Here is a 27417-nt window from a genome sequence, read left to right as displayed (position 1 = left end):
AGAAACAATAGAACTGCATCAGAAGCAATTCAGAAAATAATTAATTCAAAAATTCCTGGGGATGAAGAGGTTATCTTCTGAGGAAAGGTTAGTAGTTTATGCCCATATCCATTGGAGGTTAAAGGAATATGAGATGATGTTATTGAAATAAAAAATCCGAAGGTTATTGGACAATGATTCTGAAAAAAAATGTTACCCTTGTGGGGCTGTCTGGAATGATGAGACAAAGATTCAGGGCTCCAATTTAAAATGAAGATGTGGATAAATTCTATTCTTACAGAATTTGTGAAATTCTCTTCCCCAGGAAGTAATGAAGGCTGGCTCATGAATGTGTTCAAGGTTGAGTTAGATAAATTTTTGATTGACAATGTAGTCAAGTGTTCTGAAGGGGGCAGATAGGAAATTGCAATTAAGAACACAATCAGATCAGCAATAATTTTATTAAATGGGGATTGAATGATCCACTCTTGCTGCTAATTCTTTTTGACTAACATATTTGAATACAGTAGATATAAATTCTTCAGATTCACAACAAATTTTCAAATATTGTAGGTAAGAATTAGGCACCATTTAAGGATAACTGTAAAACATCTGCTTACTTGTTTCTTTATGGCTACACTCAGATAATTAATAATACCTAATCAGAATATAAAAGTAATGTGCACCTTCCTCATTTTCTTTCTCCCGTTGGCTGTTCTCTGCTTTCCTCTTCGCCTTCTCCTCTTCCTCTTGTTGCTTTTGTTGGATGCGGAGGAAAAGTGCTCGCTGGGCCGCAGGAAGAAAGTCAGGAATATTTACATTGCCCTTCTGACTGGATGAATCACCTTCAGTCTCTTCACCTTCCATTTCCTCAATATGTGGAAGCAGAACTGGCTGGCCATCTCCTTCATCCATCTCTTCATAAGCACCTGGCAGAGGTATGAACAGGAAGAGTGAACAAAGAGAGGTAAAGTTAAAAATTACACAATGCCATGTCATAGTACAACAGGTTTATTTGTAAGTACTAGCTTTCAAAGTGCTGCTCCTTCATCAGGTAGCTGTGGAGCAGGATCACAAGACACAGAATTTATAGCAAAAGATCTCAGTGTCATGCAACTGAAATTATATATTGAACAAATCTGGATTGCTCTTAAGTCTTTAATCTTTTAGAATGGGTTGCAGGTTTCGGTTCATTAATATGTAAATCCCAGAACGTCTTTCCAGTCACATTCTCGAGATTGCTTATGGTTTTATACAAAAACTCAAGATTGCGATACAAACAGACTCTAACCTCACACCTTTAATGCATTGTCTGAGCTGAGATGTTACCTTTTTTTTTTATAAAACCATAAGCAATCTCAAGAAAGTGACTGGAAAGACGTTCTGGGATTTACATGTTTAATGAACCGAAACCTGCAACCCATTCTAAAAGATGAAAGACTTAACAGCAATCTAGGTTGTTCAATATATCATTTTAATTGCATGACACTGAGATCTTTTGTTATAAATTCTGTGTCCTGTGATCCTTCTCCACAGCTACCTGATGAAGGAGCAGCACTTTGAAAGCTAGTACTTCCAAATAAACCTGTTGGACTATGATCTGGTGTTGCGTGATTTTTAACTTTGTCCACCCCAGTCTAACACTGGCACCTCCACATCAAAGAGAGATAAAGAAGATTTATGTTGAATTTGGGTGATTATTCTCACACACCTATCAACTTTTTCTTGTTGCAACAAGAAAGTTATTTTTCTGTGTATTTGTTTTATACAGTTCAAGAGTAATTGTTTGGAATTGACACCCTGCTCATAGGAGTTAAAAGGGACAATTGTTCCGTATTGTTTATAATGATGTAGAAATCATTTGGCAAACAGGTGGCAATTATTCTAATCTAATACTTGTGAAGGTACAGATTCCTCCATTTCCTATTCACCAGCAAATTAGTTTCTGCAAAAGAAGATGGAAATGCACTTTGGCTCTAGACCTTTTTCAAAGGCGCTCTTTGACCATCTGCTGGGAAACATTGCCTCTTCAAGTGTTTTTTGCCATTGAAACAATGGCAAAAAGAGGTTAGATGGTAACTCAACATGAATGAGAATAGAGAATGGAATCCAAAATCCCAATGCTCTCTGCCAGTGTGCAAATACGCTGCCTTAGCTGAAATATCAGTTGGCTGAAAAAAAGAGGGAATCACCAAATATTATATATCTGTACAACTGGACAGACATAAAGAATGATATACATAATTTCAGTACTGTCAATCACTTCCTTTCATTCTGGAGGCCATTAACCCCATCAAGTCCATACCAGATCCCATTAATCCCATTTCCCAGTTCAGCCCTCATGAAATGTTCATCCAATTCCCTTTTGAATTATTGTAGATATTAAATTCCAGATATGACCATTTGCTGCATAAAATGCACTTTCTCACCATCCCCCTGAATCTCTTGCCTAAAATTTTAAATCTGTGTCCCCTAGACCTCAGACCATCAGCTAAATTTAAGAGATTTTCCTCATCCAACTTAACTAAGCCTATCATTATTGTATACACCTGATGAAGGGATTTTGCCCAAAACATCAACTCTCCTGCTCCTCGGATGCTGCATGACCTGCTGTGCTTTTCCAGCACCACACTCGACTCTGATCTCTAGCATCTGCAGTCCTCCCTTTCGCCATGCAACTAATAGGCCCTATTACTGGAACCATTCTGGAAATATCCTCTGCATTTTCTCAAGGGCTTCCATGTCTTTCCTAAAGAGTAGTGCACATAAATGGATACACTACTGCAGTTAAGGCAGAACCAGCATTTTATGAGGGTTCAGCATAACAGCCCTGATTTTATGCTCAATGCAACCAACTAAGAAGCATAGGATTCCATTTGCTTTGCTGACCATGTAGGAAGAAAGTAAGGACTGCAAAATCTAGAGATCAGGGTCGAAAAGTGTGGCACTGGAAAAGCACAGCAGGTCAGGCATAATTTGAGGAGTAGGAGACATTCCTGATGAAGGGCTTGCCTGAAACGTTGACTCTTGCATGTTCCTCAGATGCCACCTGACCTGCTGTATTTTTCCAGCGCCACACCTTGGCGGGAAACTATTAGTGAAAATTCTGAAGGAGAGAATGAATATCCACTTGGAAAAGTATGGGTCAATTAGGGATCGTCAGGGTTAATCCTCCAAATTTTCAGGTAAATGCAATCTTCTGTTGCAACTCTGTTTTTTTTTCAATACTAAAACAGATAATTCATCAATGGCCTGGACTGGAAAAGACAAGGTTCATACCCTGTGTCCTACCTTCTACTCCATCTTGACCAAGGTCCATCTGCATTCCCTGTTGTTGATAGTAGTTATCATAGAAATTGGGATCAGAAGGGGCAGGAGGTATCATTCCTGGATCTCCTTGCATGAACGATGCTACGGGAGGGCCTGGTCCTACTGGTGGTCCTGGATTCATTCCAGAGCCTAAAGACATCTCCTCTGGGCCAGGGCCTGGCATAGGTCCAGAAACTGGGCTAGACATGGGACCTGGTCCCATACCTGGAGCAGGTCCTGGACCCATGGGAGGTCCTGATGGCCCAGGAGGTCCTGGAGGCCCTGGGAATCCAGGGGGCGGTGGTGGGAACCGTGGCCTATGTGGAAAAAGAGCATAAATAAATTTCATTCTAAAACTGATGCTTAGCTTGCAACTGCCATTGTTTTACAACATTATCCTTTGAGGACAGCTGCATTCTTTAGCATTAAACCAAACATTATAGCAACTCCGAATTCTGAAAAAGGGCCAGTCACTGAACTTAAAATGTTAACTCTGCTTTCTCTCTGCAGATGTTGCTAGATCTGCAGTGGTTGTCCATTTGTTTTTGTTTACTGTAGCAACTCTGCCTTAACTTCAAGTCCTGACTGTATTCTAACTATTTTAATTTTATATGAAGATAATTGCATAGCTCTCATGACTGAGCAGCTCCACATAGAGGTGAAAGGACTGAAATGGCAGGTATAAAGAAATAAAAATTCTAACAGCATCAAATACTTCCAATGAACCTTTCCACCTGTGATATTAGAAACATCCACCTGAAGGCTGGCTTGGGTGAAGCAAGTCCTTTGATTCATTTGCTTTTATCCTCAGCAAATATCAACTTTGTTGTTAATGTTCACTATCAAGGAACTGGCTATTCTGACTGCCTACTATTCCCCTCTGCTGAGACTTGACAATCTTCAGGATAACAGCACCATCAGTTCTCTCTCTCGAATGACACAGCAGCCTGTGATCATCTGGGACTATGGTAGCTTTTATATACTATAAATACTCGAGTAATGGTGGATCTCATCCATGATTAAGTTTACATATCTTGCTGTACTATATAAATCCCCCTGAATCTTAAGATCACGGATGGAAACAACAGGCTAGCAGTGGACCAAAATGTGGTAAAGTCACATTGTAAAGTTCTATACAAAATGTTATACTGTAAACATTAGTTTTAGGTATGAACAGACCTAAATTTTTAGTCAAAAACAAGGTGTCAACTTTTATGTGAGAAACTGAGAGTCCGTACCGATGATTTTCACAGAGCTGTTTTGTAACTTCATCTTCCAACTGCAGCCACTTGCAAGACCTTCCCCTGCTGTATATGTATTCTGTCAAAGTTGAGATTCTTCTTGTATGCAATCTTCTCCAATACTTTGAATTCTCTAGCTTTTTAAACATGTTCCATTTATATAGCTGAATGAACAATTATTGCCTGCTTTGCAAACTCAATGACCAAGTTTAAATACGCTTGTGCATCTGGGAGATAGTGAGGACTGCAGATGCTTGAGAAGTCAGAGTCGATAAAGTGTGGTATCAATCCCACCTTCTAATAGGAACATGGTATCAATAAGGAATGGTAGATGCAAAAGTGTGAGTTGATAAAGAATGGCACTGGAAAAGGCACAGGTCAGCCAGCATCTGAGGAGCAAGATAGTTCACAGTTCAGGGTTAACCCTTCATCAACCCTTCATCCTGATGAAAGGTGAAGCCCAAAATGTTGACTCTCTTGCTCCAGACCTGCTACCTGATCTGCTGTCTCTCTTCCAGTGCCATTCTTTATCAACTCACACTTTTGCATCTACCATTCCTTATTGATACCATGTTCCTATTGGAAGGTGGGATTGGCAGGAACAAAGTGAGTACGAGTGAAGTAGTAGCCTTGGCATCATGTTTTCACATGTGTAGACATAAGAAACTGAACTGCCATGTTTGATGCTGTGACATACTATGAATCTACTAACTAGATTTGCACCACGACATATTTGACATTAATAGAGTAGACAACAAGTAAATAGAGCTAAATGTTGTGGGTCAACCTGTACATGAAAGATTAATGATTTTTTTTTGCTAAGTCAGGGCCCATTTTTAGACATCAACCATTACTCAAGTATGTACAGTATGTGAAAACTGCCGCAGTTTCAAAGGAGCACAGCCTGCTGTCTCATTTGAAAGAGACAACTGGTGGCAGGTTTAACCTGAGTGTCATCTTTCCACAGGCAAAGGGAGAGGCTTAGAAGGCTAGACCTTCCTGGTGACCTCAGCTGGTAAAGGAATTGAACCCGCACTGTTGGTGTCATTCTGCACTGGAAACCAGCCATTTAAGAAAGTTTAATAGATTGGTGTCAAAATTTAAGAATATGGCATGAAATATTTACCTCATTCCCATTTTATGTGCCAGGTGTGGAGTGGGTTGAACAACAATTTCAAAGAGCGAGGGGATCTTCTTTTGGCCTGGAAGACATGGTGGTCCAGGGGGTGGAGGGCCTGGAGGCGGAGGACCTATTGGTGGGGGACCAGGTGGTGGGGGACCAGGTGGGGGAGGTGGTCCCATCATGGGAGGCCGAGGGACATTGGGCATATTCGAAGGTGGTGGCATTGGAGGCCGAGGTGGTGTGGGTAACAATCCAACTCCAGGTGGCGGCTTCGGTAAGGGAGTGATTCCTTGTTTTTTTAGCTCTTCCACTTCCTTCTCATCCTCTGCCCCAGCTTCTGCCTCACTGGCTAGCATCTGATTGAAAAGATGAAAAATTAATAATTTAATGACCAATTCACAGAACCATAAAATGATACACCAGAGGGGGAGGCTAGTCATGCCTGTGCTGATTCTTTGGTAGAACTAATGAGTTCATCTGATGTCCTGCTCTTTCTTCATAGCCCTAGAATTTTCCTTCTGTCAGGGTCAATTTCCTTTTGAAAGTTCCACCTCACTTTTAGGCAATGCATTTCAAATCATAACAAATTACTGTGTAAAAAAAAATTCATGTTGCTCTGGTTCTTTTTGCCAATCATTGTCAATTAATGTCCTCTGATTATTGACCCCCTCTGCCACTGGAAACAGCTTCTATTTATTTGTTCTATCAAAACAATTTATGATTTTGAACACTTTTATTAACATTCCTCTTAACCTTTTCTGCTGGAAGGAGGACAACACTTGATTTTCCAGATTCTCTACAGAACTGCAAGTCTTTCAATCATAGTCTATTCTAGTAATTTTTTTTCTGTAAATTAAGCAAAGTCCCCTTAATAAAGTGCGATGGCCAGAAATAAACAATATCACATTTGAGACCGAATGAGTGCTCTGAAAATGTTTAGTACAACTTCCCTGCTCTTGTCCTCTTTAATTATAGCCTCCCTTATTTGTTTTATACCTTTAAAGATTGTATACCTACAGCTCAGGTCTCTCTGTTTTGACCTGCTTTAAAGTTGTACCATTTGGTTCATTTTGCCTTTCCTCATTCATCCTACCAGAATGCAGTGCTTTACATTTCTCCACATTAAATTTTACAAATCTATGTCCTCTTGTAATTTATTACAATCCTCCTATTGTTCACTAAATTTCTGAGTCTCACTGCAAACTTTGGGCAAGAGGTTCTGCAATTTCACACCCTTACTTTCTTTTAGCTTCCTGAGGTGTATCCCATCTGGAGATTTTTCAAATTACAGACTACTACATTTTTAAATGCATTTTTTGTACAAATCCATTCATGGCATGTGGGCCACATTTGCTGGTCTATCCCTAACAGCCCTTGAACAGAGAGGCATGTTGGGCCATTTCAGATGGCAGTTAACAGTTAGCTGCATCATTGCAGGTCTGAAGTCACATGCAGGCCAGACCAGATAAGAACCACAGACTTCCTTCCCAAAATGACATTAGGTATATAAAGGACATTTTGGATGCAAGTTTGCTCGCTGAACTGGAAGGTTCATTTTCAGATGTTTCATCACCATAATAGGTAACATCGTCAATGAGCCTCTAGTGACCCACTTCCCGTTATTAAAGGACAAGTTTATTTACACCATTAGTTTCCAGGGTGGAATTTCAGTCCATGTTCCCTCTGAATAATTATTCCAATGACATTACAACTACACTACCACAATTCTCTTGACATCCTCTTGAATTTTATGATATCCAATTTACCTTCTACCATCTTCTAGCAGCTAGCTTTGCTGATCCAAACACCTGGAAATTACTCATTTCATACCTTAGCCATCCACCTGCTTTCGTAAAATCATTTTTCTGGTCTATAAACAGCTCTGCCCTTCTTTGACTACCATTTTACTATTTAACTGTTTGTGAGACTTGTAAAACCAACACTGTTCAATACTCCCAGCAACACAGCCAACACCTTGCTAACAAATGGAAAGAACTAACTTTCCTTACACACTCGTGGAATACAATCATTTAACCTACGGATATAAACGTACATAGATTTGTAAAATTCTCTTTTATTGCTCTGCTGGTAATGTAGGTCAACTCCAGTGAATTCAATAAGGCTATACAGGTGGACTAGAGGACAGGAGAGCCACCTCAAGAGACAAATTTTCCAGAAAAACCAGAAAAAGTATTTTTTTTTTGCCCTGCTCTGCTGGCATGAAATTAAACATTCAAACTGTGGATGTGCAATCAAAGTATAAGAAACTACAATATCATTGACTGGAATAGCTTTATTGCAACCTCTTTCGAAGACAAGCAATTTCCCCGTGTGAAGGTAATAATTTTGGCTGCCAATTATATGACAACTGTGTTCACTGAAATAAACAATTCAAATCTATCTGTTTCAGTGCTACCAAAAGAACTGAAGGAAAAATATACTGCAGTAATTCATGCTGTCAATGAAGATTTGACATTTTCCTGTTCAATTCACGGCCTTTAATGTGAGCTGATTTAGGCAGTCATAATGATCTCACAAATCAGCCATAATTCCTTCTATCCAAATCACCCAGTGACCACCTGCTGAAAACTACTCATATATAGATATTTGAGAGAACATGGTCACATTCAAATATACTTTCTTCAATCCATAAATAAAATAATCTGTAGATAAGGTCCAGAATCACAACTGAATTGACTAGAGCAATGTACTAAAGAGCAATGTATCAACTGGAGGCAACTACATCTTGCTGATAGTCACTGCTAACAGAAAGGGAGAAAACTGGGTGAAAGAAAATCTGTAATTTGCTTTACCTTGTCCAGAAGCTCCCTGGTTTCTTCAGTTAAATGTCGATGGGAAAATTTGCACTCATCACCCTGGTAACAATTTCCAGTTGTATGATAGAATTTACAAGGGAATTCATGTGAGGCATATTAAGGACAATGACTTTCTTGATTTTTATAACTACAGGAACTCAACCAAAATTTTATCAATTACTTTGATATTTTTCAAATGGATCAATAAATGTATGAGTCGACAACCTCTCAGTTTTATCCCGCAATGAAAAATTGATGCTGTTAATTCTACAACTATCATAACCTGTACCATATTAGATCTTGTCTCTTTTCTAAACTGTGAAGGTTAGGGTTAGCTTTATTCATATACTCATAAACATTCGCCGACAGTAAACCTTCAGGTTTACATTTGCAGAGGAGCACAAATTCAGCAGAAAAAAATCTGCTTAAGTTTATGGAGTATATAGAAAGTTCTAGGATCCGCAAAAACTTTCAAATTTTATCTGATAGCTCAGAGCAGATAATATTTTGTATGATTCTATACCTGAGCTCCAGGAGAATATGAGGACTGCAGATGCTGGAGATAAGAGTTGAGAGTGCAATGCTGGAAAAGCACAGCAGGTCAAGCCGTATCCGAGGAGCAAGAGAATCGTGCTTTGGGCATAAGCCCTTCATTGTGAATGAGGCTTGTTAGCCGGGGGGCTGAAAGATAAATAGGAGGGGGGTGGGGTTGGGGAGAGGGAGCTTGGAAAACGTTGATGGATGAAGGTAAGGGAGAAGGTGATAGATCAGAGGGGATAGAGATGGACAGGTCCTGAGGGTGGTGCTGAGTTGCATCCAGTGTGGCCTCCTCTACACCGTGGAGACAGGACGCCTCCTTGCGGATCGTTTCAGAGAACATCTCTGGGACACCTGCACCCACCAACCCCACTGCCCCGTAGCTGAACACTTCAACTCCATCAGGGACATGCAGGTCCTGGGCCTCATCCACTGCCAAACCATTACCACCCAACACCTGGAGGAGGAATGCCTCATATTCCACCTTGGGACCCTGCAACCACATGGGATAAATGTGGATTTCAACAGCTTCTTCATTTCCCCTCCCCCACATTATCCCAGTTCCAAGCCTCCAATTCGGCACCACCCTCCGAACCCGTCCATCACTGCCGCCCTGACCTATCACCTTCTCCCTCACCTTCATCCACCTATCGCTTTCCCAGCTACCTCCCCTAACTCCACCCCTCTCCCATTTATCTCTCAGCCCTCCGGCCCAAAAGCCTAATTTCTGATGAAGGGCTTATGCCCGAAACGTCGATTCTCCTGCTTCACGAATGCTGCCTGACCTGTTGTGCTTTTCAGCACCACACTCTTAAACTGACCTCTATCCAATAACACCTCACCACTCTGGAATCAGGTTAGAAGTTGCACAACATCAGGTTATATCAACAGGTTTATCTGAAATCACAAGCTTTTGGAGCGCTGCTCCTTTACCAGGTGAAATGAAAACAAGCACACAGGCACAGAACTTATAAACAGGAAGATCAAAAGATCATACAAATGACTTGAGTGGAATGTCAACAGGCTGAATAATAAGTCTCTGCAGGTGATCAAAAGTGTCAGTAGGTAACAGTAAAGTGTCAACAGCTGAATCGCAAGACAATGGATGACCTATAATCCAATTGATTGATGCAGAGATGATTTTTAAAAATTCAAAATAAGGTGGTGCTGGAGAAAACCAAATGGCTGGAATAACATGACAGGTATAAGAGTCACATGTCGAGGGTCGAACCAAAGTAACAAGTAATCCAAAACTGTATAAACTAATTAGAGAGATCAAAAAAGTTATCAAGGTGATGCGTCAAAACAGAACACGAAGGAAGATTTAACAGATACAGAACAGTATGATGGGATTACATTCAGCAAGACATGAACCCAATAAGAGGATGTCTTCATAGGTACGGAACTTGGTTATCAGTTTTTGCTCGGTAATTCTGCATTACTGTATATCTCGAAGGCCATCTTGGATGAAGCTTACCCAAACATCGGAGGCTGAATGTTCATGACCTCTGAAGTGTTCCCCAACTGGGGGGGAACATTCCTGTCTGGCGATTGTTGCATAATGTCCATTCATCCATTGTTGTAACATCTGCATGGTGGGTGATGTTCACACGTGTTATGGTAGCATCCATGTTGATGATGTGGCATGTCTTGCACAGGTTGCCACGGCAGAGTAGCGTGGTATTGTGGTCGATGTTGTCCTGAAGCCTGGGTAGATTACTGGGAACAATAGTCTCTTTAAGGTTTGGCAGTTGTTTTAAGGCAAGAAGTGGAGGCACAGGGATGTTCTTTAACATGTTTAGGGTGGAAGATAGAGAAGTGCAGCATCCGGAGGTTATCTGTGGGCCTGCAGCAGAGTGAGGTACTGAGGTGTACCAGCACCACCACACTCTGGAATCAGATCAAGGCCACTGGATGTTACGCTATATCTTTGCATTAGTGGCACTGAGTTGAACAGCCAAGACCCAAGGTGCAGAGCACCAAGGTTGGAAATAGCAGAAGAGAAGTAACTTGAGTAATACTGACTAGCTAACACCAAGCTTAAAAGTTTTAAAAGACCTCAGGAAGAAGGCAATTTGTTCAATAGTTAGAACTCTTGGAAGAAAACAGATAGGAGTCCACAGAAAAAGATGCTTATCCTAAAAAATGGGGGGACATTATTAGTTTCTTTCTATATACACCTGTACTTGTTTACCTAAGTAGGTGTCTCATCACACAAATTGCAGCCAGCCTAACGATATACCATGATTTTAGAAGAGGTAATGTATTATGCAATGGAGATCAAATTATGGTGATAATAAATCCTTATTTGCACATAGTTTCATTACATATCATAATGGAGGCAAACTGCTGTCCATACAACATCATTATTTCTTATTCTTCTGCATATTGGCTTATCTGGTTATTTGACAGGAGGAAGCTTGCAGATTGGCTGTTCTGAAAGGGTGGCATAGGACATGGTTCAACAGGTGAAAAACACTGTCAGAAGTTATCTAAGAATACAAAGAGATCTTGAAAAATTGGGTCCACCGACAAAAGAGTTGCAGATGGAGTTCAATTTGGATAATGAAAAGTATTGCATTTTGGTAAAACAAACAAAGACAAGACTTGTACAATTAAAGGTCAAAAATCACACAACACCAGCTTATAGTGCAAGCACCTGATGAAGGAGCAGCAGTCCGAAAGCTAGTGTTTTCAAATAAACCCGTTGGATTACAACCTGGTGTTGTGTGATTTTTGATCTTGTCCAACCCTATCCAACACCAGCACCTCTGCATCATGTATACAATTAAAGGTAGGGTGTTGTGCAGTGTTGTAGATAGAGGGACCTAAGGTTCATGTACATAATTCTTTGAAGTTTGCATTACATATACATAGGGTGGTTAAGAAGGTGCTGAGCAGGATTGTCTTCATTGCTCAGACTTTTGAGTATAGGAACTGGGATGTTACTTTGAGGTTGTGTGGGACATTGGTGAGGCCTCTTCTGGAATACTGCGCTCAGTTCTGGTCTTCCTGTTATAGAAAGGATACCTTTAAGCTGGAGAGAGTTCAGACGAGAGTTACCAGGATGTTGCTGGTAATGCAGGATTTGAGTTATAAGGAAAGGCTGGATAGGCTCAGAGGTTTTTCACTGAAGAGTAGAAGGTTGAGTAGTGGTCTTAGAGAGGTTTATAAAATAACAAGGGGTATAGATAACAGTCATGATTCGGAGATGCCGGTGTTGGACTGGGGTGTACAAAGTTGAATGATTGTGTTAGTCCAAGATTTCCCCAGTTTAAATTCATAGAATCACGCAGTATGGAAATGGATCCTTTGGAGCAAGCATTCCATGCTGACCGTGATTCCAAACTAAACTAGTCCCACCTGCCTGCACTTGGCCCATATCCCATCAAACATTTCTTATTCATGTACGTATCTAACTGTCTTTTAAACGTTATAACTGAATCTGCATCTATCTCTTAATTTGGAAGGTCATCACATGCACGAACCACAAAATAGGGCCCCTTAGACTTGAAATCCCTCACCCTAGGAACCAGAAACCTGTCATTCCTATTATCTATAAAGTTAAAAATCACACAACACCAGGTTATAGTCCAACAGGTTTAATTGGAAGCACACTAGCTTTCGGAGCGACGCTCCTTCATCAGGTGATTGTGGAGGGCTCGATCGTAACACAGATGTGCCCTCCACAATCACCTGATGAAGGAGCGTCGCTCCGAAAGCTAGTGTGCTTCCAATTAAACCTGTTGGACTATAACCTGGTGTTGTGTGATTTTTAACTTTATAGATAATAGGAATGACAGGTTTCTGGTTCCTAGGGTGAGGGATTTCAAGTCTAAGGGGCCCTATTTTGTGGTTCGTGCATGTGATGACCTTCCAAATTAAGAGATAGATGCAGATTCAGTTATAACGTTTAAAAGACAGTTAGATACGTACATGAATAAGAAATGTTTGATGGGATATGGGCCAAGTGCAGGCAGGTGGGACTAGTTTAGTTTGGAATCACGGTCAGCATGGAATGCTTGCTCCAAAGGATCCATTTCCATACTGCGTGATTCTATGAATTTAAACTGGGGAAATCTTGGACTAACACAATCACTCAAGCTGGCTCACAGAATATCAGCCATGGCAGCATGATATGGATTGGACATTATGGACAGTTTTGAACTTTTCAAAGTTAGGAATTGGTGAAAAACAGACTGGCATGCAAGCTGAGAAAAGATGACAGCTGCTTCCATATAACTATTTAAAAAGTGGCACTGTTTAGCAAAAAGCAGATTCTGGAGTTAGCCAAACAATTACAGGCCAGTCAAAAAAACCTTGGAGGGTTGTTAGAACAAGCGAGAAAGAATCACAAATTTAATCCAATCGAAATAAGCATAACTAGGATGAGTGTCTGAAGAATGACTGAATGCTAATGTAAAAATATTTACAGGATTGAAGAGCAACACTTGAAGGAAATATAAGAAGTACATTTAAGACTACATATAAAATAAAAATTTTGATTAAACCTTTTAGGTTAAGAAAAAGTGAACTCCCTCCCAAAATAATTATTTTCCTGTACTTTCTCTAATTCTCCATATTTATTTACATAGTTTATGCGAGTGTTTAAACCCAGTAATATTACAATTTTTTAGAAAATATTATTTTCCTGTAAAATTGTAGTAGTCCCTCTGCATTAACCAGCTTTTATAAAACTAAGGTGAAGACATGGCGCTAGTTTTCTGAAATTAAAACATGCATTCTCAAAGCTTCACTCCTGGAAAATGAACTCGGAATATGCTGGTAGCACAGTCAAGATTGTGCACTTCATCAACACAGTATTTGTAAAACAAGATTATCAGCTGTGCCAGAAATCTGAAGCTCCATGAAAGTACTTAATACTGCACTGAAACTACAGCCTTTACAGTGTCAAATCAAGATATAGTAGTCTTTTCCTAGGTCTTGCATCAACATGGCTTACAGTCCTATTATCACAACCTGGCTGAGTTATACCATCAATTTAGCACCACTGCAAAATCAGAATACAGAAGGATATTGTGCATGTACAAACAATTTTCTGCTTTCGCACAGAATCCATTGTAGTAAAATCTGCAGAGCTCCCGCTTTCTTGGTGGGCCTAAATCATGGCTGAAATTGCACTGGTCTCCCTGTAAAAATGAGAAAAAGTATTATTTCTTCATCATTCTCATTTGAACATAACTGTGCAAAACAAAATATGGCAAATGTGTTTTTAAGATAAACACATTGGTAACTGAGGTCAGGTTTAAAAAGTTACAAAATCTTGTCAAGTAACAAAGGGATTATTCAGTTGTATTCACTTTAAAGTCTTGAGTCATGCAGACAATGCATAGTTGCAAATAAATCCCATTAAAAGACAAAACGGAGTATGGCTTTGCACAACATGCAAAGTGATGAAAAAATAGAAAGCCATACAAAATGCTGCTCAGTCATTATTGTTGAGCATGAACAATTTCAATCACCAGTGACAACCTGGGGGCAGTGTGGTGTCTGGGACATAGTCATATTCATCAAATCATACCTTACAGACAATGGTGAGGCCGTTGCTCAACCAGCCAAGGGACAACTCTCTCAATTTTAGCACAAATGTACAACATGCTAGCAAGAAGGGCTTGCAGGATTGAGGGGTCTGGGTTTATCGTTGTCATTTCCAGTGCCTAGGTAGTCAGTCCAATTTCATTCCTTTTAGACACCGTAGCAATTTGATACAACTGAGTAGTTTGCTAGGCCATTTCAGAGTGCATTTAAGAATCAACCACATTCCTGTAGTTTTAAAGTCAAGTGTAGGCCTGATGAAGTAAAGAAGCAGATTTTCCTCCCCAAAACAACATTAGTGAACCAGTTTCTCCAAAACTTTCTCTTTTGTTGCCAATCTGTTCTAATGATGACAGCTTCCACACGGGGACCTCAGAAATGTATTTTCCCTCAGCCAAAGACTTGCCGCTACCATGGTAAACAGGGTCACCAGCAGTGTCCAATCCATTTTCTGCACATGTGCCCTCACCCTTTCACTTGCTTTCCTTAACAATGACTAGGTCTCCTTGATTCTCACTTTCCATTCTACCAGCCTCTTCATCATATTTGTAGCAGCGGGAGTGGTGAGAGCGTGGACCAGGGGGCTGCCAGGAAGGTAAATTTCCCTTTGAAACACTTACCTCATGAATCGGCAGAGCAAAGACTCAACAGGAGTGGATGCAGGCACAGGGATTGCTGAGCACGTGAATCGACATATTCAGGCTGTGGCTAAACCTGAGACACTAGACATGCCTCCCACCCTTCCTATTCCTCTAACCAAAAAAAAAGACTGTGTGTGGAGGATTGGTAAGGTAAGGTTATTTTCATTTATTCAATCTTTCTTGGCAATTTAAAGCAGAGGGAATGGAGGCTAGGGCAGTTGCATGCTCCTCTTGCAGGGTGTGGGGTGTAAGGGTCACCACTTGTGTCACTGCTGACTTCGCCTACAAGAAATGCACCCACCTCCAGCTCCTCACAGACCGCGTTAGAGAACTGGAGCTGGATGAACTTTGGATCATTTGAGAGGCTGAGGGGGTGATAGAGAGGAGTTAGAGGATAACAGTAGCTGGGTGACAGTCAGGAGAGGGAAAGGGAATAGGCAGACTGTGCAGGGATCCCCTGTGGCCGTTCCCCTCAATAATAAGTATTCTGTTTTTGGATACTGTTGGGGAGGACAACCTACCAGGGGAAAGCCACAGCGGCCAGGTTTCTGGCACTGAGCCTGGCTCTGTGGCTCAGAAGGGAAGGAGGGAAAAATAGGAGAGGGATAGTGATTGATTCAATTGTGAGAGGAACAGACAGGAGATTTGTGGTCGTGATTGAGACTCTGGATGGTATGTTGCCTTCCAGGTGCCAGGATCAAGGACGTCTTGGATCAAGTCTAGAGGATTCTTAAGGGGGAGGGAGAGCAGCCAGAAGTCATGGTACACATCAGTCCAATGACATAGGTAGGGAAAGGGAGGAGGAATTGAAAACAGAATATGGGGAGTTAGGTTGGAAGCTAGAAGGCAGGATGAGCAAAGTAGTAATCTCAGGATTGCTACTGGTACCACAGGCTAGTGAGGCTAGGAATAGAGGGGCTTTGACATTTCTGAGGACAGCGTGAAACAGACTGATATGCTCAAACTGACTGATTTAAGAAGGAGGATGTGCTGAAAAGTTTGGATAGATAAATCCCCTGGGCCGGACGGGATATATCATAGGTTACTACAGGAAGTGAGGGAAGAGATTGCTGAGGCTTTGGTGATGATCTTTGCGTCCTCACTGTCCACTGGAGCAGTGTCAGAAAATTGGAGGGTGGCAAATGTTATTCACTTGTGCAAGAAAGGGAATAGGGATAATCCTGGGAATTACAGACCAGTCATTCTTACATCTGTGGTGGGCAAAGCAATGGAGAGTATTCCAAGAGACAGTATTTATGACTACTTGGAAAACCATAGTTTGATTAGAGATGGTCAGCATGGTTTTGAGGAGGGCAGGTAATGTCTCATAAACCTTAGTGAATTCTTTGAGGATGTAACAAAACACGTCGATGAAAGTACAGCAGTGGTGGTGTACATGGATTTTAGCAAGGCGTTTGATCAGGTTTCCCATGGTAGGCTCATTCAGAAAGTAAGGAGACATGGGATACAGGAAAATCTGACTGTCTAGGTACAGAACTGACTCGCCCATACAAGATGGAAAGTATTCAGCTTGGGGTTTGGAGACCAGTGGTATTCTGCAAGAAAGGGTTCTTGGACCTCTGTTCTTTGTGATTTTTACAAATAACTTGAATGACGAAGTAGAAGGGTGGGTTGGTAAGTTTGCCAATAGGGAAATTGAGAAAAAAACTTGTAAGGAGATCTCAGCTACCTGTAAGAATAATAGAGTGGTTATGGTAGGGGATTTTAACTTTCCAAACATAGACTGGGACTGCCATAGTGTTAAGGGTTTAGATGGAAAGGAATTTGTTAAGTGTGTACAAGAAAATTTTCTGATTCAGTATGTGGATGTACCTACTAATGAAGGTGCAAAACTTGACCTACTCTTGGGAAATAAGGCAGGGCAGGTGACTGAGGTGTCAGTGAGGGAGCACCTTGGGGCCAGAGACCATAATTCTATGAGATTTAAAATAGTGATGGAAAAGGACAGACCAGATCTAAAAGTTGAAGTTCAAAATTGGAGAAAGGCCAATTTTGACGGAATTAGGAAAGAACTTTCAAAAGCTGATTGGGGGCAGATATTCGCAGGTAAAGGGACGGCTGGAAAATGGGAAGCCTTCAGGAAGAGATTACGAGAATCTAGAGAAAGTATATTCCTGTTAGGGTGAAAGGAAAGGCTGGTAGGTATAGGGAATGCTGGATGACTAAAGAAATTGAGGGTTTGGTTAAGAAAAAGGAAGCATATTAAGGTATAAACAGGATAGATCAAGTGAATCCTTAGAAGAGTATAAAGGCAGTAGGAGAATACTTAAGAGGGAAATCAGGAGGGCAAAAAGTGGACATGAGATAGCTTTGGCAAATAGAATTAAGGAGAATCCAAAGGGTTTTTATAAATATATTAAGGGCAAAATGGTAACTAGGGAGAGAATAGGGCCCCTCAAAGATCAGCAAGGTGGCCTTTGTGTGGAGCCACAGAAAATGGGGGAGATACTAAACAAGTATTTTGCATCAGTATTTACTGTGAAAAGGATATGGAAGATATAGACTATAGGGAAATAGACGGCAACACCTTGCAAAATGTTCATATTACAGAGGAGAAATTGCTGGATGTCTTGGAACACATTGGACCTGATCAGGGGTACCCGAGAACTCTGTGGAAAGCTAGAGAAGTGATTGCTGGGCCTCTTGCTAAGATATTTGGATCATCGATAGTCACAGGTGAGGTGCCAGAAGACTGGAGGTTGGCTAATGTGGTGCCACTGTTTAAGAAGGGTGGTAAGGATAAGTCACGGAACTAAAACTAGTGAGCCGATGTCGGTGATGGGCAAGTTGCTGGAGGGAATCCTGAAGGACAGAATGTACATGTATTTGGAAAGGCAAGGACTGATTAGGGATAGTCAACATGTCTTCGTGCGTGGGAAATCATGTCTCACAAACTTGATTGAGTTTTTTGAAGAAGTAACAAAGAGGATTGATGAGGGTAGAGCGGTAGATGTGATCTATATGAACTTCAGTAAGGCGTTCAACAAGGTTCCCCATGGGGGACTGATTTGCAAAGTTAGATCTCATAGAATACAAGGAGAACTAGCCATTTGGATACAGAACTGGCTCAACGGTAGAAGACAGAGGGTGGTGGTGGAGGGTTGTTTTTCAGACAGGAGGCTTGTGACCAGTGGAGTGCCGCAAGGATCGATGCTGGGTCCTCTACCTTTTGTCATTTATGTAAATGATTTGGATGCGAGCATAACAGGTACAGTTAGTAAGTTTGCAGATGACACCAAAATTGGAGGTGTAGTGGACAGCGAACAGGGATACCTCAGATTACAACAGGATCTGGACCAGATGGGCCAATGGGCTGAGAAGTGGCAGGTGGATTTTAATTCAGATAAATGCGAGGTACTGCATTTTGGGAAAGCAAATTTTAGCAGGACTTATACACTTAATGGTAAGGTCCTAGGGAGTGTTGCTGAACAAAGAGATTTTGAAGTATAGGTTCATAGCTCCTTGAAACTGGAGTCGCAGGTACAGAGAATAGTGAAGAAGGCATTTGGTATGTCTTCTTTTATTGGTTAGAGTATTGAGTACAGGAATTGGGAGGTCATGTTGCGACTGCACAAGACATTGGTTAGGCCACTGTTGGAATATTGCGTGCAATTCTGGTCTTCCTATCGGAAAGATGTTGTGAAATTTGAAAGGGTTCAGAAAAGATTTACAAGGATGTTGCCAGGGTTGAAGGATCTGAGCTATAGGGAGAGGATGAACAGGCTGGGGCTGTTTTCTCTGGAGCGTCGGAGGCTGAGGGGTGACCTTATCGAGGTTTATAAAATCATGAGGGGCATGGATAGGATAAATAGGCAAAGTCTTTTCCCTGGGGTCGGGGAGTCCAGAACTAGAGGGCATAGGTTTAGGGTGAGAGGGGAAAGATATAAAAGAGACCTAAGAGGCAACGTTTTTACACAGAGGGTGGTACATGTATGGAATGAGCTGCCAGAGGAAGTGGTGGAGGCTGGTACAATTGCAACATTTAAGGGGCATTTGGATGGGTATACGAATAGGAAGGGTTTGGAGGGATATGGGCCGGGTGCTGGCAAGTGGGACTAGATTGGGTTGGGATATCCGGTTGGCATGGATGGGTTGGACCGACTCTATGACACAAAGCTTGGTGGAGTTGTGGATAGTGTGGAGGGCTGTTGTAGGTTGCAACAGGACATTGACAGGATGCAGAACTGGGCTGATAAGTGGCAGACAGAGTTCAACCTGGAAAAGTGTGAAGTCATTCACTTTGGAAGGTCGCATTTGAATGGAGAGTACAAGGTTAAAGGCAGATTCTTGGCAGTGTGGTTATGTTGCAGCTCTATCGCGGCACGGTGGCACAGTGGTTAGCACTGCTGCCTCACAGCGCCTGAGACCCGGGTTCAATTCCCGCCTCAGGCGACTGACTGTGTGGAGTTTGCACATTCTCCCCATGTCTGCGTGGGTTTCCTCCGGGTGCTCCGGTTTCCTCCCACCATCCAAAGATGTGCAGGGTCAGGTGAATTGGCCATGCTAAATTGCCCGTAGTGTTAGGTAAGGGGTAAATGTAGGGGTATGGGTGGGTTTCGCTTCGGCGGGTCGGTGTGGACTTGTTGGGCCGAAGGGCCTGTTTCCACACTGTAATGTAATCTAATCTAATCGAGTCTTGATTAGACCACACACTTGGAGTATTGTGTTCAGTTCTGGTCGCCTCATTACAGAAAGATGTGGAAGCTTCAGAGAGGGTGCAGAGGAGATTTACCAGGATGCTGCCTGGACTGAAGGGCATGTCTTATGAAGAAAGGTTGAGGAAGCTAGGGCTTTTCTCTTTGGAGCGAAGAAGGATGAGAGGTGACTTCACAGAAGTGTACAAGATGAAGAGAGGCATAGATACAGTGGGTAGCCAGACACTTTTTCCCATGGTGGAAATGTATATCACAAAGGGGCACAATGTCTAGGTGGAGGAAGGTTTAGGGGAGATGTCAGAGGCAGGTTCTTTGTGATGGGTGCGTGGAATGCACTGATAACAGTAGCAGTAGAGTCAGATACGTTAGGGACATTTAAACAACTGTTGGATAGGGACATGGAAGATTATACAATGAAGGGTATGTAGAGTTGTCTGGTCCAAGAGTGCGATATAAGGTCAGCACAACATCAAGGGCCCAAAGGCCTATATTGTGCTATACTGTTTTGTGTTCTCATAGAATCCCTATCGTGTGAAAAGAAGCCATCAAGTCCACACTGACCCTCCAAAGAGTATCCAACCTAGACCCATTTCCTTACCCTATTACTCTGCATTTCTCCTGACACATGCACCTAGCCTACACATCCCTGAACACTATGGGCAATTTAGCATGGCCAATTCACCTTACCTATTCTATGTTCATCCAAAGGATCATAAGCCATGCTTCTGCCACCTCCAGCCAGATGCCACCACAGACATATAGTTCCCTTCCCTCCCTCATCTTCCCTCCAAGGAGCGTTCCCTCCAGGACACTCTGGACCACTCCTCCTCCACTCCCAACACCTTCCCATGGCACCTTTTTATGCAATCACAAAATGGTGCAACACTTGCCCATTTACATCCTCTCTCCTCACTATCTAGCCACTCCTTTCAGATGAAACCTGCTCTTCACTCAATCTCGTCTATGTATTTACTGCTCAGAATACAGTCTCCTCTACACTGGGGAGATGAAACACAGACTGGGTCACTGCTTTGTAGAACACCTATGTTCTGTCTGTAAAAATGACCCCAAGTTTTCAGCTGCCCGTTCCCATGACAACATTTCTGTCTCCAGTCTGCTGCAGTGCTCCAACAAGGCTCAATACAAGCTTTAAGAACAAATTCTCATCTTTCGCTTGAAACCTTACAGCCTTCAGGTCTCAATATCAAGTCAAATATTTTTGAGAATAACCATCTCTTTTGAAGTCTACTACCCTTTCCCACATCCCAGGCCCTGTCATAACATGGGTTGTTTTCAACACTGCCAAACTACTTTCAATTTGCTAATCAAATTGTGTGTCATATGGTCATGTTCCACAACCACCTAATGAGGAGGCAGCGGCTCGAAAGTTTGTGCTTCCAAATAAACCTGTTGGACTATAACCTGGTGTTGTGTGATTTTAAAGTATTTACAACTACACATCCCTCATTATCGCAAGGAAAACAGACGCTGGAAGCCAGAGTCAGTTGGTGCGAAGCTGGAAAAGCACAGCAAGTCAGACAGTGTCTAAGCAGAAATGTCAATGCTTTGGGCCAAAATGTTGATTTTCCAGCTCTTCGGATGCTGTCTGACCTGCTGTGATTTTCCAGCTTCACATCTATTGATCCCCATTATCACCTATCTGGCTTCTCTTCTTGCCTGGCTTATCATCTATAATCTTTTGGTCTGCCTAACTTATTTTCTCTGTCTCTACTGGCTCAGTCTCCACCTATCCATTCAGTTGTACCCATCATCAACATAAATATCATTATTTCCTCTTTCACACACATGTAATCTAGTGTGTCCGTTGCTTTCGATGTGGTCTCCTCTATATTGGGAAGACAGGACGCCAACTTGCGGAACATTTAAGAGAACATCTCTGGAACACACTTCAACTCCCCCTCCCACGCCGCCAAGGGCATGCATGTCCTGGGCCTCCTCCATTGCCAAACTATAGCCACACGACGCCTGAAGGAAGAACGCCTCATCTTCCACCTTGGGACCCTCCAACCACATGAGATCAATGTGGGTTTCACCAGTTTCTACATTACTCCTCCACCCACCTTATCCCAGATCTAACCTTCCAACTTGACACTGTCCTCTTAAACTGACCTACCTGTCCATCTACCATCTGCTCAATCATCCTCTCCGATCTATCACCTTCACCTCCCTGTCGCATTCACCTCCCAGCTACCTTCCTCCACAGCTCCACCCTTCTCCCAATTATCTCTCAACCCCCATGGGCCAGCCCCCATTTCCTGATGAAGAGCTATTGCTCGAAACATCGACTCTCCTGCACTTTGGACATTGCTTGACTGGCTACGCTTTTCCAGCACCACCCTCTTTGGCTCTGATCTCCAGCATCTGCAGTCCTCACTTTCTCCTAGTTGATTATTTCCTATTTGCTGTCAGTTCTGAAGAACGGTCACTGGACTCGAAACATTGAGTTTTTTACCTCTTCATAAATACTGCCAGACCTGCTAAAGTTGACAATGTTTCTACATTATTGAGATTAACCTTTAACTCCATATGCAATTGAATTTATGTTCCACCAGCTACCTTGGTCCCAGAGCATCTGCCGAGGGTACTAACCCAGTGAAGTTACCACTATGCCAACGCCTCCTCCGGCATGGCTGTCAAGGATACTAGGTTAGTGGTGCTGGAAGAGCACAGCAGTTCAGGCAGCATCTGAGGAGCAGTTTACTGCTCCTTGGATGCTGCCTGAACTGCTGTGCTCTTCCAGCACCACTAATCCAGAATCTGGTTTCCAGCATCTGCAATCATTGTTTTTACCCTGTCAAGGATACTATCCTACTCCTATCACCTGTCTTAGATGCATTGGAAGGATTTGCAGATTGGTACTTAACCTGCTTAGTCACTTTATGCACAAAACATCTGTGACAATCAAGTCTCACAACTGGATGTGAACAAGGGTCATTCTTGCTACACAGGAGAGATGCTACCCACCGCACACCTCTTAAAGGGTTTTAAAGAACCACAAGGGTTTTCATGGCAAACAATGATAGTTTCATGGTCACAACCAAAATGCAAACAACTAGGTGATGTTTTGCTTTAGCCATGGGCGGCACAGTGGTTAGCACTGCTGCCTCACAACGCCAGAGACCCGGGTTCAATTCCTGCCTCAGGCAACTGTCTGTGTGGAGTTTGCACATTCTCCCCGTGTCTGCGTGGGTTTCCTCCAGGTGCTCCGGTTTCCTCCCACAGTCCAAAAATGTGCAGGTTAGGTGAACTGGCCATGCTAAACTGCCCGTAGTGTTCGGTGAAAGGGTAAATGTAGGGAAATGGGTCTGGATGGGTTGCTCTTCAGAGGGTTGGTGTGGACTTGTTGGGCCGAAGGGCCTATTTCCACACTGTAAGTAATCTAATCTAATTTCAGATGTTGAAACAAATTTACCTAGGCTGGTGCTTTAATACTATTTCTGAAATTTTGGCATAAATCTCTGTCAGCTGTCACCTAGAGTATGAACTGGGGCAATTAGATTTTGGGGCTAATTGACATATAATTCAGTAGAAGCAACTTGGAACATTTATTAACCAGATTTTCCAACTCAGGTGCAGAGTTGAACATACACTCAAATAAAACAGACAGAACTGAAATTGGTGGAGAAACTAAGCATGTCTGGCAGAATTTGTGAGGAGAAAACAGCATTTTAAATTTTGAGTCCAGTTGCCATTTGTCAAAATGAATCTGCTCTGTTTCTGGGTTTTTTTTGCATGTTTCAGCTCTTTTACAAGCATGGTTCTTTGTTTCATTATACATGAATGATCTATATCATGTTCCTACACATTGCTGGCTTCATATTCATAAATGCTGAAAGCTGTGTTTCAGACTCAATTACGTGCAATGCTCAAATACTGAAACTTATCAGTGGAATTAAGCCTCATCAGCAGGGAATAGCTGCAAATACTTACATAATATGCTGATATATATATATATGCAAACATTTTTTTAAAAGGTCAACTTTGGGCTGAAAATATGTTTAATAAACTGGAATTTCATTTCTAGTCTGTGTTGAATAACTGACCCATGGGTTATGGACAGAGGTATTGTTTATAATTCATACCTGCATCTCTAAGATAGAGGGGATATTAAACATCAATTCTATGAGCTACAAATCTTCTCAAAAATCAATTCTATTTTTTAAAAAACTATTGTCAGCCCAACTAAAACATCAGGTGTGTGAATGCAGATGCAAGGCTTGATTACTGTGAACTTGGTTAATAGAATATAGTGTCATTTTCCGTTTCTAGTTTATGTTAAAATAACTGACCCCTCAGCTATGAATAGAGTTACAGAAGCAATAATTCTTAAATGTACATCCTCACCTTTGAGCATCTGCCCTCGACAAAGAATTTGCAGAGTACTTTCCCTTTCTTCTCTCCACACGGCTGATGTCCTAGGTCATGCACATTTCTCCTATGCATATCTTCACCAAAATCCTAGCAAAAAACAAGGTTCAGGAAGACAGAGTGAGGGATTTAATCATGTTCAACATGATCAACAGATATGCTTACCATCAAAAAGAAATATGTGTGAATCAGAGATGTAACAAGGATTGGTATACAACCAAATTGGAAAATATTAGTGCAATTGACATTAAAATCCTCAAAAACACTAAGAAACATGGTTTTAAGCCATTATTCATTACTGTTCATTGCAACCAAAAGAAAGAATAGCTTGACTTGCAATCCCATTTCAAGATAATGTCTTATACTTCCTCACATTTCATTATCCGGAGAACATAGCAGACTGCAATTTGTCACATAACAGCCAAACAGCATGAAACATGCCCTTCGCTCCAGCTTGTTTGCATCGACCAGATATCCCAATTTGTCTTAGTCCCATTTGCCAGCATTTGGTCCATATCCCTCTAAACAAGCCCAACTCATATACCCATCCAGATACTTTTGAAATGGTGTAATTGTACCTGCCTCCACTACTTCCTTTGGCAGCTTGTTCCATACACGCACCACCCTCTGCATGAAAAGGTTACCCCTCAGGTCCTTTTTAAATCTTTCCCTTCTCACCTTAAAATCTATGCTCTCTAGTTTTGGACTTCCCCACCCTAGGAAAAAGACCTAGGCTATTCACCTTATTCATGCCGCTCATGACTTTATAAACCTCAGCAAGATCACCCCTCAGCCTCCAATGCTCCACATAAAAAAGCCACAGCCCGTTTAACATTTTCCTATAACTTAAACCCTCCAGTGCCAGAAACATCATTCTTTATCTTTTCTGCACCCTCTCAAGTTTAACAATATCTTGCCTATAGAAGGACAACCAGAAATGAACACAGTATTCTAAAAGTGGCATCAATATCCTGACATCCACGTCTTATACTCAATATTCTGACCAATGAAGGCAAGTGTATCAAATGCCTTCTTCACCATCCTGTTTACCTGCGAATCCACTTTCAAGGAACTACACACCTGCACCCTGACGTCTATTTGATCAGCAACATTCCTCAGAGCCCTACCATTAACCGTACAAGTCCTGCCCTAGTTTGTCTTACCAAAATACATGTCACATTTATCTAACGTAAACCCCATCTGTCACTCCTCGGCTCAATGGCCCATCCGATCAAGGTGCTGCGGTATTCTGAGGTAATCTTCTTCCCTGCCCATTTATTTTGGTGTCTTCTGCAAACTTACTAGCCAAATCTCCTATATTCATGTCCAAATTATTTATATAAATGAGAAGCAGCAGTGGACCCAGCATCGATCCTTGTGGTACACTGCTGGTCACAGGCCTCCCATCCAAAAAGCAATCTTCTACCATCACCTTCTGTCTCGTACCTTCAAGCCAACTTTGTGTCCAATTGGCTAATGTTGCAAAGTTGGTGTATAAAAATGCTAAGATTGTAAAATGGGGGAAATCAGTGCATGGCCCTTTAAGAGATGATGTTCTTTTTGGTGCTTATTGTTAAAATGGATATCTGAACAGCAGTTAAAGTGCAGGTGCACAGATTGAAACATTTTGTATCAAACAGCCAAGCAGCATTTTTACCAAGACAAGTTTTTTTAAATTTAGCCCAATTAATTTAAACCAAGCACTTAGAGACTGAAAGCCAATTAAATTTAAATCTGATGGTGTTGATAACCTTGAACCAATCTGGTTGTAAAGAAATTAATATGTCAGTCACAGTTACAAAGACGAGGGCAATTGGACTGAGAGGTGAGAGCCAATTACCATCTGAAGAGATAAGAACTTTCCAGCTCTCAGGAAAAAAGCACCATCTATTCATAAAGGTACATGGCTCTCTTACATAATATTCTTGAACCAGAAAATGACTAAGAAGGCATATCAGACAGAGAAAGACAACAAAAGAAGATACAGAAAGTTCAGGAAGACACATTCTGTGTGAACTTTGAGAGACTAAATTTTAATTTATTATTTTCTTATTACTTGGATGTATATAAGTGGGACCGGTGTTATTGGAACAGTGTACTATTAGAATCTTGTTTTGTTCAGGAATAGGTAGTTAGAGAGGGATTGTTTGGTTTGTTGGTAATTGTGCTAACTTGTTCACTGTTGAAGTTAGATAAATAAATTGTTGCTTGTTAATTACAGAGTGGGTGAAAGGATTCCATTTCATTTAACCACTTCTTTACAACAGATTGGGGGTAAGAGGTAGGTTATACCACTCTTTACACTTCTTTTATCAGATTACGAGGCGAGGTGAGCTTCTCTGGGTGTTTTGGTTTTAATTATCAGAGGGGTGTCGGCCTCCGCTTCATAGCACTAGCTTCCCTCAGGATCCCATGTGATCTAACTTTACTAACCAGTTTACAATGCGGAACCTTGTTGAACGCTATGCTGAAATCCAAATAGATAACACCTACCACTCTGCCTTCATTAATCTTTTTTGTCACCTCTTCAGAAAACACAACCAAGTTAGTGAGGCTTGATTTTCCATGCACAAAGCAATGCAGACTATCCCTAAACAGTCCTTGCCTTTCCAAATGCATGTGAATCCTTTCCCTCAGAATTCTCTTCAACAACTTATCCATCATTGACATTAAGCTCACTGGTCTATAGTTCCCTGACTTTTCCTTATAGCCTTCTTAAACAATTGCACCACATTAGCCAAACTCCAGTCGTCCGGCATCTCACCCATGGCAGTCAATGATACAAATATCTCAGCAAGGGGCCCAGCAATCCCTTCCTTAGTTTCCCTCAAAGTTCTGGGAAACACCTGATCAGCTCCTAGGGACTTATCCACCTTTACGTGTTTTAAGAGCTCCAGCACCACCTCTTCAGCGAAATCAGCTCTTTTCAAAACACCATTATTTGTTTCTCCAAGTTCCCTAACTTCCATGTTCTTCTCCACAGTAAATAGTGGCAAGAAATATTTGTTTAGTATCTTACCCATCTCCTGTGGTTTCAACATAGACGGCCACGTTAGTCTTTAAGGGGCCTGTTTACTCCCTCATTACTCTTTTGCCCTTAATGTACTTCTAGAATCTCTTTGGATTCTTACCAACCTTCTTTTTGCCAAA

General features: G+C 41.7%; 1 protein-coding gene across 1 annotated transcript in view; it reads right to left on the bottom strand.

Annotated features, from left to right (window-relative positions):
- The window catches only part of zc3h4 (zinc finger CCCH-type containing 4), a 79349-nt gene that overhangs the window by 9379 nt on the left and 42553 nt on the right, over positions 1 to 27417 (bottom strand). Inside the window, exons 6-11 of the mRNA XM_043681006.2 lie at positions 24244 to 24357; positions 14044 to 14155; positions 8466 to 8575; positions 5656 to 6008; positions 3271 to 3605; positions 666 to 908 (exon numbers count right to left, since the gene is read on the bottom strand). Coding sequence (XP_043536941.1) covers positions 666 to 908; positions 3271 to 3605; positions 5656 to 6008; positions 8466 to 8575; positions 14044 to 14155; positions 24244 to 24357 — 1267 coding nt within the window. The remainder of the gene's footprint in view (positions 1 to 665; positions 909 to 3270; positions 3606 to 5655; positions 6009 to 8465; positions 8576 to 14043; positions 14156 to 24243; positions 24358 to 27417) is intronic.

Source organism: Chiloscyllium plagiosum, unplaced genomic scaffold (genome assembly GCF_037043375.1).
Source record: "Chiloscyllium plagiosum isolate Xiang-an unplaced genomic scaffold, Cpla_swu_hap1 HiC_scaffold_47, whole genome shotgun sequence".
In the NCBI taxonomy this organism is placed as follows: domain Eukaryota; kingdom Metazoa; phylum Chordata; class Chondrichthyes; order Orectolobiformes; family Hemiscylliidae; genus Chiloscyllium; species Chiloscyllium plagiosum.
The sequence above is the reverse complement of the archived record's forward strand: the minus strand, read 5'-3'. Positions and strand labels throughout refer to the sequence as shown.